This window comes from Fukomys damarensis, unplaced genomic scaffold (assembly GCF_012274545.1).
Source record: "Fukomys damarensis isolate Sample0158 unplaced genomic scaffold, DMR_v1.0_HiC HiC_scaffold_12, whole genome shotgun sequence".
In the NCBI taxonomy this organism is placed as follows: domain Eukaryota; kingdom Metazoa; phylum Chordata; class Mammalia; order Rodentia; family Bathyergidae; genus Fukomys; species Fukomys damarensis.
The window spans coordinates 18,736,039-18,755,812 of NW_022900924.1; the positions used below are offsets into that span (position 1 = coordinate 18,736,039).

Genomic DNA, 19,774 nt, shown 5'->3' on the forward strand with positions numbered 1-19,774 from the left:
CTAGGGAATGGGGAGGCCATTTAGGCCAATCTAAGCTCTGCAGGATTAGACAGAGAGACTGTGTCCCCTCCAGAGACAAGGTGTCTTCCTCTGCCTCCTGACACCTTCCTGGCTTTGGCTCATGGACACTGCTTTAGCCCTAAAAGGAAGGGAGCAGTGGGTTGCAGAGGACTGTAGTATTGATTATGACCAAAGCAGGCTGTGAAGAGGAAACCCCACAGTCGGCTTATTTATAGGAGTGAGCCTGGCCAAAGCCTATCGTAACTCACACCCAAATTCCGTTCCCACAACGAAAACCTTCTGACTAGGACAGTGTTCTAATTACAACCATATATCTTATCTGTTCTGTTCCTAATTTGAGAACGCTTTGCCTTGTCCCTTATGAGCCTACTTTACACTGATTTCTATAGAAACTCCACGTAGCTCGCCTTTACCCCAATTGCTTGCCAGAAGTCAGTGCCTGGGACTGGCCAGCACATTGGTTGTTTTGGCCCCCGCTTTCTCTCTTAGTTTTGTCTCTTAGTGTATTTTTTCTCAGGCCTGCGTCCTATGCTACACAGGTGGGTACTGGAACCTGACTGCAGGGGTTTCTGGTAGTGGGTGACGAGACTGAGAGCCACAGTGGCAGGGTGGAGCTGGTGGCCCTGCCACACCACACCTCACCCGCCTCCTGAGGACCTTTCTCTGGGGAGGACACACTGACACTGCGGTGTGGAGAACGTTTGTACCTGTTTCCTCTCTAAGGAACATGTCACTGTCTCTTGGGTCAGCCTGAGGCCAAATGACAAGTGAGAAGCCTGTGACCAACAGTGTGACTCTGGTCACACCTGCTCCTGGGAGCCCTCCTGGGCCCTGGCCCTGACCCCTCAGGCCAGGCTCACCACCTGGGGCTCAGGCACCTGAGGCCCCCAGGCATCTGTTCCCAGCTGCATTCTTAGCAGATGTGAGGGACCCTGAAGTGCCTGAGCTACTCTGAGGCCTGGAATCCCTGCCCGGTGGGGGCCTCTTTAGGGAGGACACATAAAGGCCTGCTCTCCCCAGCGCTGTTGGTCAGAGTGGGGCGTGAACTCCGCGTTGTCACACACAAATGAGGTCAGGGACATCCCAGCTGTGAGGGGGCATGCGCAGTGTGCAGGGCCCACATGCCCGGGGAGGAGATAGGGCACTGGGGCACCTCTCAGAAGTGAAGGGGAACAGGGAAGCACCAGCAGAGACGCTGAGGCAGAGGCAGGCCGGCAGGTGCGCACAGCGTGCTCACCAGTGTCGTGGATGAACCGCTCGATCTTGGACTGCATGCCCCAGTAGCGGAACTCCACCTTGCACAGCTTGTAGGCACACATGACGGGCAGGAGCCGCTTCTTGTACTCCTCGATCCAATTGTCAGACAGGGGCCCCCGGTGGGTCTTGACCGACTGGAACAGCTTGGGGTCTTCTTCCGTCTTGTACTCGTTGGGGGGCACGGGGTCCTTGACGATGTCGATGATGTCTGCGGGGACGCCCTGTGAGTGGCCATGTCTGCCAACTCCTCCTCACCTCCCCAGGCCCGCACCCACAAGGCCTCCCAGGCTCTGGGCTGCGCTGTGTGGAAGGCACGATGTCGGCGAGTGAGGACGATGCTCAGGCTGGGGCGTTCACCCCTTTCCAAGTCGCCTCATAGCCCGAGCACAGCCCAGCACTTGGCAAGCAGGTGAGGGAGGAGGCGAGCTGGGGGGTGGGTTTCCATGGGAGGGAGGGTGCGGACAGGTAGGAGAAGGCTGGGAAAAGTGTCCCGGGAAAGGTGATGTTTCAGCCAGAGGATGGAAGTGTGAAACCAAGAACATCCTGGCTGCCCCGGCACTGGACCGAGGGGCTGTGGGGAAGCACTGGCTGTCCACACTCCACACTGGGAAGGAGCGCATAGCCGTGGTGTAGGACGGAATGCAGCTTGACATGCTGGCTGTTTCCGGGGGCCTGGACACAGGGCTCATGCTGGGAGGGACTCAGCAGGCTGATCTGCTTATAAATCCATTCCAGGTAGAGGAGACAGGAAAGCTGTGCCCACATAGAGGTGCTCTGTTTGACTGAGGTAAGTTTAGTTACCCAGATTTTTAATTAATTGCCGACATGTAGGTATTGGAAGATTTCATATGAAAATCCTGATCTTTAGGTTTTCTTCAAAAAGATTTACCAAGCTAGTGGTGGTACATGCTTGTAATTCCAGCACTTGGGAGGCTGAGGCGGGAAGATGGCAAGTTTCAGGCCAGCCTCAGCAACATAATAAGACTGTCTCAAAAATAAAAATAAATAAAATAAGGTCTGGGGCTGTCTCAGAGGTAGAGTGTTCCTGGGTTTGATTAATTCCCAGTGCCAAAAGAAAAAAAGGATTAACCGGCGGGGCCTGCTTCCTGCACAGCAACATGAGCCGGAGGGGTGGGCAGTGGAAGCCACCACCAGCAGGGACACAGACCTATCCTGTGCCGCAGCCCCTGCTGCTGGTGGCACTCAGTGTGGCTGACAGCTGGAGAAGCTTCCTGAGAGAACACGCCCCGCACATGTGTGCACCTCCGGGGCGGGGGTGGGGAGCACACACATCAGGCGGGGGACCAGGCAGTGGCGCCTCCTGCTCACCAGTTGTCAGCTGGCTCTTTTCCACAGGCGACAGGCTGAACACGTCAAGGCTGTCCCCAGCATCAGTTTTGTAAAAGGTTTCGATGTCGATGGAGAACTTCTCCACAAAAGGGCAGGTGAATCTGCGGCAGAGAAGAGCAGCCATCGGGTCTGCGGCCCGGCTGGTGGACACCACAGGGTGGGAGCAAAGCAGGGAGAGGCTGAGGGGGGCTAGCTGAGACCCCAGGCCCATCCTCTTCCTGGACCATCGCCCATCCCGAGAATGGCCAGGCTGGGAGGGGAAGATGGGTTTGAGGAGAGGAGGCTAGGCAGAGAGGATAACTCCAAGCCTCCTTGGTGGCTGTGTGTGAACAGTGAGGGTACGGTGGAATCAGCAGGACCGGGCACCCACTGCCAAGGAGCCAGCTCTGCCAAGAGGGACAGCCCCTCCGTGCTAGGGACGAGCTGCCCGTAGATTTTCCTGCAAGCTCCGGTGCCCTTCCTTCCCGCCAGTGCAGGGGACGAAGCCCCAGAACACTGCACAGGAGGCTTGTCAGGACCGTCCATAAACGTGGGTTTGGTGGGGAAGCAGCTGTCCATCAGTCCAAGAGTCTTGGGGGCACAGGGTAAGGGTCTCTTGCTGAGGGGGCGTATCCCCAAGGAAAGCCCTGCTTTGTGGGATGTAATGAAACATGGTTAGAGCAGCTGAAGGTCTTGGAGGGGCAGAGGCACTCCTGATCATCTGGTCTTCCGGAGTTCTCATTTCTTCCCAACAGGCTGACTTTACGGGATGCTCAGGGCCTGCACTGAGTTTGGAGCCCCCGAACCTTCCCAGAGGAGAGTTCTCCAACAGCTGTGGCTCAAGGCATTCAGGAAGTCTAGGGACATCCTTCTCACTCCTGTGACCACCTGGACCTCCAGAGACCCATCTGGGACAGAGCCTGGCCTGCTTGGGGTGCAGTGGTTGAGCCCCTGGATCTATGCCACATGCAGTGGGGGACGTACCTGGTCCGGGTATAGGGGTAGGCATTCCAGGACTCCTCCACCACCCGCAGGGCCGCCTTGGGCAGGATGGAGCGGAACCAGCCAGGGATGTGCATGCCCACGTGGTACACCTTGTGTGTGTACTGTCCAGAGCCGCCGGGACCATCCGTGTAGGGCCGGTTTTCCAGGATCTCCACGCCACTGCCTTCACCATAGGTCTCGTTACGACTCTTCTTCTGTGGGATGAAAGCACCAAGACACATGTGGGCAGAGCATTGTGCAAGGGAAGAGGCTCAGGAGTCCAAGTCCAGGAGTGGACCAGGAACAGGGGCTTTCAACCCCCTGGGTCCTTTCATGATCCCCCAAATCTAGATCCAGGCTCCATGCCCCAGTTCCCTCCTGAGCCCCAGCATGGAACACACAAACTATTCTGACTCCTGTCTATCCCAGAACTGGGTGTTCCCAAGATCAGAAACAAGACAAGGTCACCCTCCTTCTTGCTTCTACTCAGTGCTGTACTAGACATTCCAGCCACAGCTATTCGGCAAGAATCAAGAGAGGCATCCACATTAGATAGGATGAAGTACAAGGATCTCAGTTTGCTGATGGTACAATCTTTATATAGATAATCCTACATCATCTCCCCTAAACCTATTACACCTAATAAAGGAATTCAGCAAAGTTGCAAGATACAAAACCAACACACAAAAATGAATGCAAAGAAGAAATTTAAAAAGTCAACTGTGCAACAATAGGATCTGAAATAATAAATAATTAGAAATAAATTTAGCCAAAGAAATAAAAAACTTGTACACTAGTAACTAAAAATTGAGTCTAGAAATAAACCATATATCTATTGTAATTAGCATTATCAGTATTATTATGACTTAGTGAGACCCTATCTCAAAAATATAAAATAAAGGGCTAGGAGCTGGCTGTGGTGGCGCTTATCTGTAATTCCAGCACTTGGAAGCCTGGGGCAGGAGGACTGCCGTGAGTTTGAGGCCAAGATGGGCCACATAGCAAGACCCTGTTTCGAAAAATTAAAAATAAAATAAAGTAAAATAAAGGGCTGGCGATGTAGCTCTGTGTGAAGGCCTTGGGTTAATCTCTAGTGCTGCAAAAAGAAAAAAAAAAAAGAAAGCAAGAAGGAAATTCAACATCATCTCATCACTTTAGGAAAATGGAAAGCAACACCACACTGGGATCTACTCATTTTGTGATGCCCTGCACATGCTAAGCACACGCAGTTCCACAACTGTACCCAGCCTTGCATGAGGCTAGTGATGGCTCCACACGCTGTGTATGTGGCACATGGGGATGGGTGGCACTCGGGCTGCAGGCCAGGGAGCTTTCTCTTCAGGACTCCGGGGTCCAGGGGCTGAGCATGGGTCTTCTGGGGCCTGAATGTCCGGTGTCCACTGGAGACTCCATCTCCACTGGCTGTGTCACTTGATGGGAGTCCACTGAGGCATGCTGAAGCCCATGCTTTTCTTTCTCTGTGTGTAAACACTGGAATGACACGGGAGAACAAGGAGGAAACAGCGCAGAGGTCTCCAGGCTCCTTCAGGACAGGCCACTGTAGACTTGGGCCCGTGCCACACTCTCATGAAGCTCATCTTGGCCCTGGAAGCTGGGCCTCTGAAGATGAGGGATGGTCCTGCTCTCCCTCGGGAGTCACCAGGCTCCTGCTTTGTCCCAGCCTCGGTGGGCAGGGTGTCCTCACAGCTCCAAACCCAAAAGTCTCTGAGGTTTGCTTCCTTGAAGGAGGGAGTGAGAAGCTGGCCCAGACAACCCTGCATTCTGGACACACAGGGGCTGCTGGGACAGGGCAGGGGCCAGGCTGCCTGCTCCTCTGCCTGGCCTGGCTTTCCGAATGCGGATCAGCCCCCAAGGCCCAGGGCAGAGGAGAGGAGCCGGCTCCTGGATGCACAGGTGCTGAGACACAGGCAGCAGCCGTGACAGGCTGGCCGGTGTTACTGGGAGCCAGGGAGGGCAGGGAAGGAGGCTCCCTGGAAGAGGCGGCCCCCAGCGGGGTGGCGAGCCTTAGAGGGGGCCTTCCTGGCTCTGCTGTAGACTATGGCTCACCCTCAAACTGCTCTCTCCCCCGACTCCACTGTGAGGACACTGAGGCACAGCGCTGGAGGCAGCTCGCTTGGGATGACAGCCAGGTCTTCCGGGCCATGAGTGGCCGGGGCAGTGTGTGGGCAGAGGAGGCTGCAGACCCGAGTCTCAGGTCCCCACATGAGCACTGGGCCCCTCACCTCCCTGATGGGGCCGGGCCATGGCTGAAGGAGGCGGCTGGTGGGCACGGTGTCCACACTCAGAGGCCATAGGAGCACTGCCACTTCTTCACCAGGGCCCTAGCCAAGGGTCCTTCTCCACTGGATCAGCAGCTGACTCTGATATGTATTCCCGCTGCTATTGGGCCTGATTCAGTCTCTCAGATGAGCTCTGGCCTCTCCTGATCACCAGCCCAACATCCAGTCTACTCCATGGCTGAGGGAGGCAGGCAGCTCACAGCATGGGTGGGCTGGAGCAGGTGCAGGCTGCTCTCACTGGAGAGAGGGAACCTGGGAGGATGAAATTCATGTCCTGGACTCAGTGTGAATCTCCAGACTGAGGGCTGTGACTTCGTGCTGGGCCTGGGCAATGAAGCTGCCATCGGTGTGTGTCATATACGTGTGCACATGCATGTGGTGTGCATGTGCAATGGTCCATGGATTCCAGGCTCTTTTGGGCAGAGTAGAAAAAGAGTGTGCTACACAATAACAAATGTTGGCGGGGTTGTGGGGAGAAAGGAACCCTCCTCCATTGTTGGTGGGAGTGCAGACTAGTGCAACCACTATGGAAATCAATATGGAGATACCTCAAAGAGCTTGGACTGGAGGTTCCATTTGACCCAGCCATCCCTCTGTTGGGTATCTTTCCAAGAGAACTAAAAGAATCATATCACAGAGAAGTATGTGCACCCATGTTTATAGCGGCACAGTTTGTAATAGCTAAATCTTGGAAACAACCTATTTGCCCATCCGTTGGAAACTGGATAAAGAAGTTGTGGTTTTTCTATAAAATGGAATATTACTCAGCCATAAAGAGCGAGAGAATAGATTCATTCATAGGAAAATGGATACATATTGAAGATATACTCCTAAGTGAAATAAATAAGTCCCACATGTGTAAATACCAAATAGTTTCCCTGGTGTGAATATTCTGCAACAATGCATAAGATTCTAATAAGATTACTGACATTTAGAAATGGGAGGAAAGGAGCTAAAGGTGTAGGGAAGGTGTGATACGTAGGGGAAGAACAAAAAGGGAAAAGAAAAAAATGTGAGAGAATGAAAAGATGAAAATAAAGTGTTTGTAGATGGGGAGGGGAGGAGGGGGTGAAGGGAGGGCAGAGGTAAGGGGAAAAAAATGAGAATCAAGACTTGCCATGTAAAGGTACATGATCCCAACAATGAATGTAACTGTACTGTATCCCTAAATGTACCAATAAACTCAATTAAAAAAAAAAAAAGAAAAAGAAAAAGAGTGTGCTAGGGCTGTCTCCAGAGAAAGGGACTCCAGGGGCAAAAATTCAAACTGGAAAGGATACTTGTAACAAACACATCCCTGAGGTGTACAGGGGAAACTGAGGGCCAGGGACAAGAGGCAGGGGTGAGGCCACACAGCTAGCAGGCTAGGGCTGCTAGGGAGGTGGCAGGGATTCTGTCAGGACCCCTGGCAGCACAGAGGTCTGCAAACTCCCCAAAGGATATGGCTTTCTCACTGGCTGCCTCTGACAGCTTATTAAAGTTATGTTCTCCTAATGGTAAGAGCTAAAACTATAAAACAAGCATAAATCTTTATAACCTTGGATTTGAAAATTTCACAACCATCACCTGAAAAGCCCAAGCAATGAAAGGAAAAACATAAACCAGACTTCATCTAAATTAACAACTTTTCTGTTTCAAAGGATATTTAAAAAGAAGCAAAAAGACAACCTACAAAATAGGAGATTTTCATCAATAATACATTTAATGTTAGGAACTTGTGATCTCCTACAACTCAACAACCAATGGCCAAGAAACACCTGAAAAGATGCTAAAAGCACTTTCATTAGGGAAAAGGAAACACACTCTACCAGGAGCTATAGGACTCCATTATGCACTGTGATGATTAAAAAGACAACAGCAATTTAATGATAATTCCAGTACAACAAACAGGAATCTATGGGATACAATGAAAGCAGTTTTATGTGGGAAATTCATAGCAGTGAATGTGCACACTAGAAAAACAGTGAGCTCAAATAAACAATCTAATGGTGAATCTTAAGCTCCTAGAAAAAGAAGACCAAGAGAAACCCAAAGCTCATACAAGGCAGGAAATTATAAAGATCAGAGCAGAGATCAATGTAATGGAGACTAAGAGAATGATACAAAAAAATCAGTGAATTGTTTTTTAAATAATAAATAAAATCATAAACACTTAGCCAACCTTATCAACAAAGGAAAGAAAAGGCTCAACTTCATGCAATTAGGAATGAATACGGTGAAGTCACAACAGATCCAGCAGAAATCCAGAGGATCATCAATAGCTACTTTGAGAACTTGTACTCTAATAAAATGGAGAACACAGAAGAAATGGACAGATTTCTAGATACATATGAATTACCAAAAAGAAGATATAAAAATTCTAAACACCCCAATTACAATCAGTGAAATTGAAAATGTCATTAAAAGTTTACCAACAAAGAAAAAGCCCGGGTCCTGATGGCTTCACTGCTGAGTTCTACAAGACATTTAGAGTAGAACTATTGGCACTAGTCTTTAAACTTTTCAATGAAATTGAAAGGGAAGCAACACTTCCAAATTCATTTCTGAAAGTGTTACTTTGGTTCCAAAACCGGGGAAAGACCCAACCAAAAAAAAAAAAAAAAAAAAAAAAGAACTACAGGCCAATCTCCCTAATGAACATAGATGCAAAAATCCTCAATAAGATACTGTAAACAGAAAACAGAGTGAGGGTCATCAAGAAGCTCATGCACCCTGACCAAGTTGGATTTATCCCAGGGATGCAAGGATGGTTCAACATACATAAATCAATAAATGTAACACACTATATTAACATAGTCAAGGACGAAAACCATATGATCATCTCAATAGATGCAGAAAAAGCATTAGACAACATTCAATACCAATTCATGACAAAAACCCTACAGAAAATTGGAATAGATGGTCTTTATCTCCACTTGATAAAGGCTATTATGAAAAACCAACAGCCAACATCATGCTAACTGGTCAAAAGCTGAAAACCTTCATGCTAAAATCAGGAACAAGACAAGGATGTCCACTATCACCAAACCTGTTCAATACAGTATTGGAAACATTAGTCATAACAATTAGACAAGAGAAAGAAATAAAAGCAATAAAGATAGGAAAGGAAAAAGTTAAACTGTCCTTATTTGCTGATGATATGATACTCTACATAGAAGACCCAAAAAACTCTGCCACGACTTCTAGACTTAATTGACAGATTTAGTAGAGTAGCTGGATACAAGGTAAACACTCAAAAATCAACAGCCTTCTTCTTTTCTTTTTTTTTGGTTTTTTGAGACAGGGTCTCGCTATGTAGTTGAGACTGACCTGCAACTATGTAGCCCAGGCTGGTCTCAAACTCACAGCGATCCTCCTGCCTCAGCCTCCCAAGTGCTAACAGCCTTCTTGAACACAAATAACAGATTCACTGAGAGTGAAATTAGGAAAATAATCCCTTTCACAATAACATCCCCCAAAATAAAATATCTAGGAATCAATCTAACAAAGGAAACAAAAGACCTCTACAGTGAGAACTATAACACTCTGAAAAAAGAGTTTGAAGAGTATATACGAAAATTGGAAAGAATCCCTTGTTCCTGGGTAGGAAGAATCAATATAGTGAAACTGGACACACTTCCAAAAGTGCTATACAGATTCAATGCAATCCCTATTGAAATCCCAAAAGTGTATTTCACAGAACTAGAGAAAACAATTTAAAAATTCATTTGGAATAAGAAGAGACCTAATATAGCAAAAGCCATTCTATGTACACAGATGCACACATGGCTGTTCCCAAGGCACCACTGGGCATGTCCTTTTTAGGGCACAAAGACGTGCTCTGTCTCCATGGCCCCGGGTGACAGTCTCCTTCACCAACAAGACCCCAGTGAGGCCACAGATGGTGTCAAAACATGTGTGCCACCTCTTCCTCTTCCAAAAAGCCGGGCTGTGGACCAGGTCCGACACTTTCTGTGCTCCTGCGTCTCACAGCAGCTTCACGTCAGCGTGGTCCCGACACTTTGCACTGCTACCTTGTCTTTGCGTCCCCACGCCATCCCTCAAGCAAGGGCAGCACTACTGGGACTCCACCATGCAGAGACAAGTGGAGGCTGAGGCAGATGGTGACTTGTCCAGGTTGCACAGCTCTAGATGGCAGAGCAGGCCTTGAACCTGTGGGTCCCAGGGCCCTGCTCAGCCCACAGCACTGGTCGCCTCAAGGAAAACTTCCGGTGTGCGGCAGGAGTTTGGTAAATACCCACTGAAGAGAGAAACGGGTTCTTAATTGAACTCTGGACAGCTTCCTCTCAGCCTGGACAAGTTACCTCTCTGTCATCAGTTTCTAAAAGCACAGGAAATGGAAATGGGGCTACCCACCTGCCCAAATCCTGGCTTGGAAGATGAAATATGTCCCCTCCCTTCAAGTTTGTGTCCACCTACAACCTCAGTGTGATGCTTGGAAATAGGTCTTTGATGTGTGAGTGGCCTGATGCTGTCATAAGCCAAGAAATGCTAGGAGCTACCAGAAACTGGAGGAGACAGGGAAAGATTCCCCTGCCCCAAGAGCCTGTGGAGGGAGCGCTGCCCTGTGACACCAGGGAGCAGATATACATGGGTGACAGGAAGCTCAGTGGGGACCCGTGTAGCACAGGGGCCAAGGGCCCCACAGGAGCCTCTGAAGGTCAAGGTGAATGTCCTGTCCGCTAGGCAGCCAAGGGTGCAGAAGAGACAGGGAGAGCTGGAGAAGCCAGCAGGGGTGAGGGGCCTTCCCCCCAGTCACAGGAAATTGGGAGGAACGTGGAAAAGCCTTCTGCCTGCTCAGCCAACCCCAGGCCCCTCTGGGGAAAGCCAGCACTGTTTCCAAAGGTGCTAGGAAAGAGGCCTCCATGCCTCCCAGTGGTCCTTGGGGTCCTCAGCTTATGGCTGCATCTCTCTGATTTCTGCCTCCACCATCCCTCTGTCCTCTCCTCTTCCTACAGGAACAGCAGCCATGCAATTTAGGGCTCATGTGACTCCAGGATGATCTCATCTCAATACCCTAATAATTACATATGCAAGGACTCAAGTTCCATATAAGGTCATGGTCTGAGGCCACAGGAGGACCTGAATTTGGAGGTGCCCTAGTCGACCAGCCAGGCAAGCACTGATGGATAGGTGGGAACACCACTTGCTGGTCCCCACTTATCTCCTCGGAGAGTCCTCACCACCTCCACCCACACCCGCCCTGTTTCCACGCCTTTCCCCAGTGTGAAGTGACACAGAAAGACCACACCACCCCGGGCCTGGCCACTTGCAAGGTGACCTCAATTTTTATGTGGAGGTTGGACTGTCTGATCTGGGTGCGGGGAGCTTGTAAGGTGGGGGATGGAGGGCAGCTCTGCTCTAAGCCCGCACAGCTGACTTCAGAGGAGGTGAGAGCTGGTGGGGCCAGGAGATCTCAAGGTAGGAAAAAGGCAGACAGCCACTGCTCCAGACCGACAGGGCCAGCTGTGTACCATGGACAAGTTCCTTTACACCTTGTCGGTGAGGGGAGAGGATACCACCCATTCTTCAGCTATCACGAGGATCCGAGCAGGTGACGTGTCTCAGGCTCAGGGCACTGGGCTGCTGTCATGGGTGATGGTCATGGGTGGCCATGATCACTCATGGGGATGGACAGGGTGGGTACTCAGGGTGCAAGGGCCACAGCGGGTACTGGCAGAGCACTGGCCTTCAAGTGCACAACCCCAGAGAGCACTTTGGGCCTCTGTGCTGCAGGTGCTCAGTCAAGACTGGTGAAAGGGACCAACGGGCTTTAGTCTCCACTGTCACTAAGACCTTTGGACAGCCCTCTTCAATCCGGCCCTGGGTCCCCATTGGCCATAGTGATGGAGAGGGTGGCTCAGTCATGCCATGTGGGAGCAGGCTCTTCTCAGATCCCTCTGCTCACTGCCCACTGGGAAGCCACCCTGGCCTCTGCTAGCTGGTCCTGTAATCAGAGCTATGGCAGCTCCCTCTGAGACTGTGTCAGCAGAGAGAGGCCAGGCTGATGAATAGGGAAGACCAGACCAGAAACCCCTGCAAACTGCTCCAGGAGCTGTCCAGGGTCCTGGCCGAGCACCTCGGATTGTTCACTAGCAGCAAATCCCGGCAGCACCTCCTTGGCAGACAGTGCGCCAGACAGGCCAGCTGTTTCTTTTTAAACCTAGCACTGGTGCTCCAAGTGCAGCTTCGGCATAGCACTAGCTGTGCCTGTGTTCACAGCCTTACAGGGTGGCAAGTTCAAAGGAAGGCCTTCTCCCAGCTGCCACCAGCTGTGGGAGGCACAGCGGGAAATAAACTGAGCGCCCTTGCTGCTTTCCATGAAAACACAGTTTCCCATAAGGCCTGGCACAAAACATTTGGACTCCTGGAGCATCTAACCGGAGCCTTTATGCAGACCTGCTCCCAGCCCTGGCTGCTCTGCTCTGAATGTCACTTGGCTACATCTGTACTGTCTCCCTGGACATGCTGGACACACTTTATTTGCCCTTAGACAGGGTGGAGAAAAGCCCAGTGAATCCAACTCACCACTGTAACAGCATTGCTGAGGTATGGGGGCCACACACTGAGCCTACACACGTGGTCCTGCATACCTGGAACTCATCACCCATAGCGACACCACTCCCAGAAACTCCGGGCCCAGAGGCAGGGAAGACAAAGGATACAGCAGGAGCAGAGGGAGCTGGACAGAGCCACAGACAGAGGCCGTCCGTGGGGCCGGGGAGAGTGAGCACCAAGGCCCTGGAATGGCAGAGCCTGCTGGATGGAGAAGCCCTAGCAGGCCCCATCGCCCTCTGAAGACAGGAATCTGGTGCAACTGGGTGTCAGGGACAGGAAGGTCACACGTAAGCACCTGAGCTGCCCTCCCTGCCCTCCCCTCAGCTGGCAGCCACTGCCAGCACCATTCCCCACCAGGTCCCTCTCAGAGGTGGCTGTCGAATGGGAGGTGGGGGCTCAGGAGGCCTTGGGCTACACTGAGGGCACGGACTCCTCGGAATGCTGCCGCCTGCTTCCTGTTCTGGGCGGAGGCCTCCTGTCCTCTCCCTTGTCCCCTTGCCAACATCACCCCCTCACCGCCAAGGCCGGAAGGAGCTTCTCCCAGCCCCACCAGGAGTGTCAGAGCTCTCCAGGGCCAGAGGAGCCACCTGGCAGAAGCTGAGTTCCAACCCTGGCTCAGAGGCCACAGTTTCCCCATCTGTAAGACAGGAAATTGACTTTTCAGTACCAATTAGGGGCGACTCTGAGAGGTGAGCTTATGCTCCAGACAGAAACCAAGGCTTGAGAGATTCACTTGCCTGTTCACTAGAGCCGGAACTCAAGCTGAGGCCTAAAAACTGCACTTTCTCCAACAGACCATGATTCCCGAGTGTGCTGTTGCCTGGAAGCAGACCACACCTCTAACCCCAGCAGGGTATGCACACATCTGCTTGGGACCCTCCACTTACACCTGGCTTCGAAGCCTTCCCTAGGTAGAGATGCAACACTCCTGCCTTCCCTCCGAGGTGGGCCAGGAGGAGGGGTTGGAGACCACCTTTACTCACCTGGGCAGGGCCTGGGACTCCAGAGGGACGGACCTGGTCTCAGAGCAAGTGGCTGTGCTGGCATTGACACTGTGTCACCACGTCACTGCAGGCCTTGGGCCTATGGGCCTCTCAAAGGCTGATGGGAATCGGAGTATGAGCATGGGTATGTCTACCGAGGTGCACGCACGAGTGGGTGTGTACTGCAGCCACGTCCCCAGGTGTGCTGCACTGAGCACATCGATGCCTTTCCTGGTGACACCTGGCTGGCTTCCCCTTTCCAGTTGAGGACAGCAGACGGGGAATGTGCGCTAGCTCCCCAGAAGGAGCACAGGGCCTCATGGATGAGCCTAGCTAGCACTGAGGCTGCGCTGGCTCTGGTCAGCGGGGAGGCACTGTGTTGACACAGGGATCTGCAAGGTGCAGGGCATCTCCATCTACCACAGTCCTAGTCTGCAGCCTGACATTCATCAAAAGACGCCACTAGTGCTGGCCCAGAGGGCAGGGCCGGGCTGTGGGGAGCAGAGGAAGGGCTAAGCACCGCATAGTGTCATGGGCCGCTATCAGTTATGCTCATGGGAGGCATCATAGGAAATGGGAGATGGCAGGTGTTTGGAGAGGCCCCACCTGGGCTGACTCTGCTCAAGAAGAGCTTTGGGAAACCTCGAGGCTGGAGCTCTGTGCTCCAACCCTGATCCTCCAACCCAAGAGGCCAGGTACAGCTGAGATGCTGCCTACTGTGGTGGTGGAGAGCTCACCCCTGGGGCAGGAGCGGAGGGCAAACAGCATTGTGGCAGATGAGGCTGGTCCTTGATGGGCTGAACTATTTCTAGAGTGCTCAGAGCCTGGGCCTGATTTAAGCCTCTTCCTCTTCCTGCTCTCTAGAAATAATTGAGGGGTAAGTGGTTCAAGAGGGAATTGAGTGGCGCTTCTGAAGTAGCTCAAAGCAAACAAGCCCCCAGAGAGGCTGGGCACCTCCCCCTCTCTTCTCAGCCACGTCGCCCATGTGGGGAGCCTGGCTATATACCCGAGCAGCTTCATGTAGCACCGCCAGCAGGAGCAGGGGCTCTAGGCTCTGCTGGGGGCGCATAATCCCTCTCTGACTGGAAGGGAGGTGTAGACCCACCAGGCACACGTGGGAAGGGGAGGCAGGGGTGCCCCATTGCTGGCAGCAGCTCAGTGTGATGCTCTGACATGGGGACTGTGCAGCAAGAAGCTGGCCTGGGGCAAGCCCTACGTGATGACAGGGACTACAGGAGCCACAGCCAGGCTGACAGCTGTTCAGGATCAGTGTTGGAGGCACTGAGGCCTGCTGCCTGGAGGCTGATGCCAGGCTGGGCATAGAACTGGCCCTGGACCAAACCGGAGGCTGGCCAGAGAGTCTCAGCAGAGCGAGGACCCCAGCCAGGGGCCCAACATGTGGAGCAGTGGCCAGGTCTGGTGTCTGGGACAGAAGCATCCTGGGTCCCAGGACTCTGGACCTATGTCTAGGTTGGCAAGGCCCTGAGGAGGAAAACTAGCAACGTCTCCTGGGAGTGGGTGAAAGTCTGGCTGCTCATACCCATGAGACTGTGTACCAGCTGCCACAGTGTGGGCAATGTGTGAGTCCAGGAGACAGGGTGCATGCTCCTGGGAAGGCTGTTTGACCTCTTCACCCTCCTCCGAAGGTTGGCAAAAGAACCCCATGCTCTTGTTAAACTTTTTTTTTTTTTTTTTTTTTTTGGTACTGAGGATCGATTTTAGGACCTTGTGCTTGTGAGGCAGGCATGGCGCCACTGAACTAAATCCTTGGCCTTTCTCGTTAAGCCTCAGTTTCTCTGTACTTTATAGGCAGGCCTTGGGCTGAAGCAGTGACAATGGCCAGTCCTGGGAAAGAAGGCACGGGACACAGACTAAAGAGAAACAGGTGCAAGCAATAAAGTCAGCATGCTGAGCCCCTTCAGTGTGGGGCAATCAGCTCTGCTCGTGTCACCAGGTACAGGTGGCACCTCTGTATCCTGGCAGGACAGCAACCTCGTTTGGTTTCTGTTCAGTTCAACATGTATTTCCTGGCTATTAGGTGAGGTGTCATGGACTGCATGTTGTGTCCCCGTCCCAGATTCAGTGTTGAAGTTCTGACACCCAGTATGATGATATTTGGAGAAGCGACCTTTGGGAAGTAATTAGGTTTAGAAGAGGTTAGCAAAAGAGTCCTCAATGGAAACCAAAGCCACCAGACCAGTCTGGGACTTGTGATCTCACCGAAAGTGAGTCCGTGATGTTTAAGTCCCCAGCCTATGGGGCTTTTTGAAGGCAGACTGAGGTAACATCTGGGGATGATAAGTGGCCATTGAGGTGATGAAGACTGTCAGCATTGTAGGGGCTGGGAATGTGGGGACAGGAACAACCCAATGCCACACCCATCCACGAGTGCCCCCCCCACCTGTGTGCCTGTGCCTGGAATTGTGCGGGGAAGCGAGAAGCCAGCGCAGCTCAGACGGTGCTCAGAATCCCAACCTGCCCGCACTGCCCTCCACCCACCTGAATCATGTACAGCTGGGCGATGCGGTACTCCTCCACAGTCATCGGCAGAGGGATCCGATACTCCTTTACAATCATCTTGGAGTCCAGGCCTTCCCGACACTGGGGAACTGCAAGTGAGGACTTCTACGAGAGCTTCCTTAAATTACCATGGCAGAGTTCACCAAGGCTCCCTGAGAAACAGAGAGAGAGAGAGAGAACAGGACAGTCACTCTCTACAAGGCATGGTGGCTATAATGGCAGAGGATAATACTGTTCTAGACCTAAGGCTGGAATTCTGGTCTGACCCCGACCTATGCCAATGGTGTGACCTTGAGGGAATTCTTTCCCCCTGTGGCTGCCATTTCTTTATTTGCTCAGCAATCTTGGAGGGCTGTGGGAAGGACTGAGAGCTGGGTATAAACTCCCATCTACAGCCAAGGGAAGCAAAGCTGAGCCTGCTGTGAAGGTGGACAAAAGGGCACAGTGCCCTTGTTAAACTCTCGTTAAGCCTCAGTTTCTCTGCACTTTATAGGCAGGCCTTGTGCTGAAGCAGTGACAATGGCCAGTCCTGGGAAAGAAGGCACGGGACATAGACTAAAAAGAAACAGGTGCAAGCAATAAAGTCAGCATGCTGAGCCCCTTCAGTGTGGGGCAATCAGCTCTGCTCGTGTCACCAGATACAAGTGGCATCTCTGTATCCTGGCAGGACAGCAACCTCATTTGGTTTCTGTTCAGTCCAACGTGCATTTCCTGGCCCCTCTTCCATTGCCAACACTGGGCTAGGGCTTGGAGGTAGAAGAGATAAACAAGAGGAGTAAACAGAATGCTCATGGCAGCATCTTCTTCTTCTTTTTTGGTACCAGGGATTGAACTTGGGACTTTGCACTTACAAGGCAGGCAGCGGAACCACTGAGCTAAATTCCCAGCCCTCATTAATGGCTTTTTAACAAGACCAGGAAAAGCATATTCAACAGAACTCTCAGAAGGTCAGCATTTAGCGCTGAAGGAAATATGACACCTAGGAGAGGTATGGGGGATGCTCGGTAAATGGACCCAAGTGGCCCCTGCATTAGCCTGAAATGACTCATTCTGTTATCTTCTCGGCAGGTAAGAGCATCAGCCCAAAGCCCACTGGGCCCCCAAATCCAAGCCTCACATCCTATTGCTTTAAGTATAGTCCAAATAAAAGATCTTTTCAGCCAACAGCCTGTTTCAAATACTCTATGAAACTGCAGCTGACATTGCCATAGAGAAGAAAATCCTGAAGCTGCTCAAGACTCCAGCCCATTCTCTCCCTAGAGCTCTGGAGCTGAGATGCATCTTCATGGGGCCAAGGGACATCACCAGGACACATGGGCTCCCTCTGGCGGCAGCTCCCAGAGCTCTCGTCCTTTCCCCTGGAGCGGTCACTGCTGTACTCTTACTGGGAGGGACTTTGCTGTCCCTGCCTCCCTATTAAAACCCTTGTTACTACTGCTCAAGGTCCTGTCTGCTCCCTAATCAGCCTCAAATCCCGACCTTACCATGGAGGGAAGAGGCTGAACCCCCAACCATCGCAGCCTCTGAGGTCAGCTGACTGACCGGGACCAGGATGTGGGTTTGGGGCCTGAGTGGAGAGCTGAGGCCGACTTCCACCGACATCTGTGCTCAAGTCTGGCTGGACACTGAGGCCCTGGGGGTAGGGACAGCCTGGCAGCATCCGGGCATCCAAGTCTGACTGCTAGGTGCACTTCCATCTGGCCGTGGCTGGGGAAACTCCTTACACACACGGGGCAGAAAACCCCATGCTGGATGGAATCGGAAGTGGACATGGGAAAGAAAAACTGAGGTTCAACAGGGAGGTTCCGGAGCTTTCCCCTGTGTTCTTCCAGGGAAGCTCCAGGATGGAAGCCACCGCAGGGGGAGTGCCACGTGCACCTACACGCCTGCGGTGTTCCCTTGTCAGTCCTGCTTCTGCATCTGAGTCAGGAAGGGTCAGGTGCCCTCTCCGGATGTTCCTGGGAACCCCAGGGGCCAGGCCGTCTTCCCTCTTGGGTCCCAGCCGCTCCCTGGGAGTGGTGTCCAAGAGCACGCAGCCCCGTCAGGTCGTCCTGCGTCCCTGGCTTCCTGGCCCACCAGGCATGGCAGCAGGCTCCAGGGCGAGGCTAGGGGTGAGGCAGGACTGGGCTGAGCATATCTCTTGATGACCTCTATCTCCTCCCATTACCACCAGAGTGGAACCGCAGAACCTGGCCAGCACCAGACACCGGCTTGGGTCGCAGGTGTCAGAGGCTCTTTGAGCATGTGTGTATAAGAGTCCGTAACAACACCCTCCCAGGACACCTCCTGGGTGAGCCGTGATCACACAGATGGTGTCCACACTGCCATGTGCAGGCAGAGAGGACACAAAGCCAGAGGGCCCAGAGGCCCACCAACCACCAGGGAGAGCTGGGCCACTGGTAAAGCCTAGGGCCAACCAGGGACAGCTTCATGGACATTCTGAGGAGCATCGGGCAACATGGAAGTTTGGCTGGGTTAGAGGAACAGGACTGTGCTTCTGCATACAAGGAACTGGAGAGCGAGGGAGGTAAGCGGGAGGCAGGCAGACACACTGATAGGGAGCAAAAAATAGTTCAGCGCAGTTAGGGCTAAACACACAGTGATTAGTAGCAACAGAGAGGACTCCACTTCAAGAGATGCTGAATACATCAGGAGCACACAGTCTGGAGCTTCCTCTGGGACCCTACTGTGCCGGACCAGGCCTCTGCTAGACAGGTGGCCTCCTGGGAGGAGTGGCTGCATTGGCTGGTCCCACCACATATAAAGTGGGGCTAAGACACCCAGCTTCCAGAGTTACTGTGAGTGCCACTAAAACAACTAGGTGTGAGGGAGGTTTCCTGGGGGCTGGTGGGGGGCTCTGCTCAGCAGAGCTGGGAGCAGTGTGACAAGGACACACTCAGCAGAAGGAACAGCAAGAGCAAAGGCCCTGCAGCAGGTGCGTGCATCACCAGTGTCCTCCCACTGGCACATCCCCAGCAGGGCCAGAGCATGTGAGCCAGAACTGTCATGCGCTTCCAGAGGTACTGCTTTCCCTGTGCAGAAGAGACACACCAGACAAGCAGAGCTTGGGAAATGACTCTGATTTCTGAGCAATGGCTATTTTGGAATCCTTTCCAAGAGCTCATGGTTTTTAAATTTTTCTTTGAGACAAGGCCTGGCTGTGTAGCCCAGGCTGGTCTCAAATTCATGTTGATCCTCCTGCCTCGGCCTCCTGAATGCTGGGATTACAGGTGTGCACCACCACACAAGGCTAGGAGTTCATGCTGAAGGCCCAGCGAGCCCTGGCTTTTCCTTATTTGGGAGGAGAGTGGGCCTGCTCCTTCCTACCGGCACCAGCACTAGAGCACCCAGTGTCCTGCTGGAGACACCCAGGAGCAGCACTCCTGTTCCTCTCATTTGAAAACCAGGGAAGACAGGGAGAGAGCAGTCACATGGCTGGTAAAACAGGACTACTATATACTCAAATCCCAGCCCGCTTCCATGACATCTGAGCTGGTGGGAAGGACCATGCTGAGAGCTAACCTCTGCTACCTTGGATTCCCAATAAATATCACCACCTTTTCTTTGCAATAACGAGGTCAGGGGTCAGAATGTAACCCAAGGAGGGGTGAAGAGTCTCTTTGTCTTTTGGTTTCTTTTGCTTTTTATCAAAGTATTACTCACATACAAAAGGGGGGTATATTATAAGTAGGAATTTTCACCAACGGAAGAACCAGCACTTACATCAAGAAACAGGAGACTGGGACTGGGGGTCCTGCTCACCCTCACTCCTGCAGTCCTGCCTTTGTCTGTTTTTTTTTTTTTTTTTTTTTTTTTTTTTTT

The 19,774-nt window shown here is 52.2% G+C and overlaps 1 protein-coding gene across 1 annotated transcript in view; it reads right to left on the minus strand.

Moving 5' to 3' along the window:
- Pitpnm2 (phosphatidylinositol transfer protein membrane associated 2) overlaps nucleotides 1-19,774 on the minus strand; it is a 92,924-nt gene that overhangs the window by 16,749 nt on the left and 56,401 nt on the right. The window contains exons 2-5 of the mRNA XM_033762683.1: nucleotides 15,932-16,104; nucleotides 3,592-3,806; nucleotides 2,608-2,729; nucleotides 1,259-1,486 (exon numbers count right to left, since the gene is read on the minus strand). Coding sequence (XP_033618574.1) covers nucleotides 1,259-1,486; nucleotides 2,608-2,729; nucleotides 3,592-3,806; nucleotides 15,932-16,009 — 643 coding nt within the window. The 5' untranslated portion in view covers nucleotides 16,010-16,104. The remainder of the gene's footprint in view (nucleotides 1-1,258; nucleotides 1,487-2,607; nucleotides 2,730-3,591; nucleotides 3,807-15,931; nucleotides 16,105-19,774) is intronic.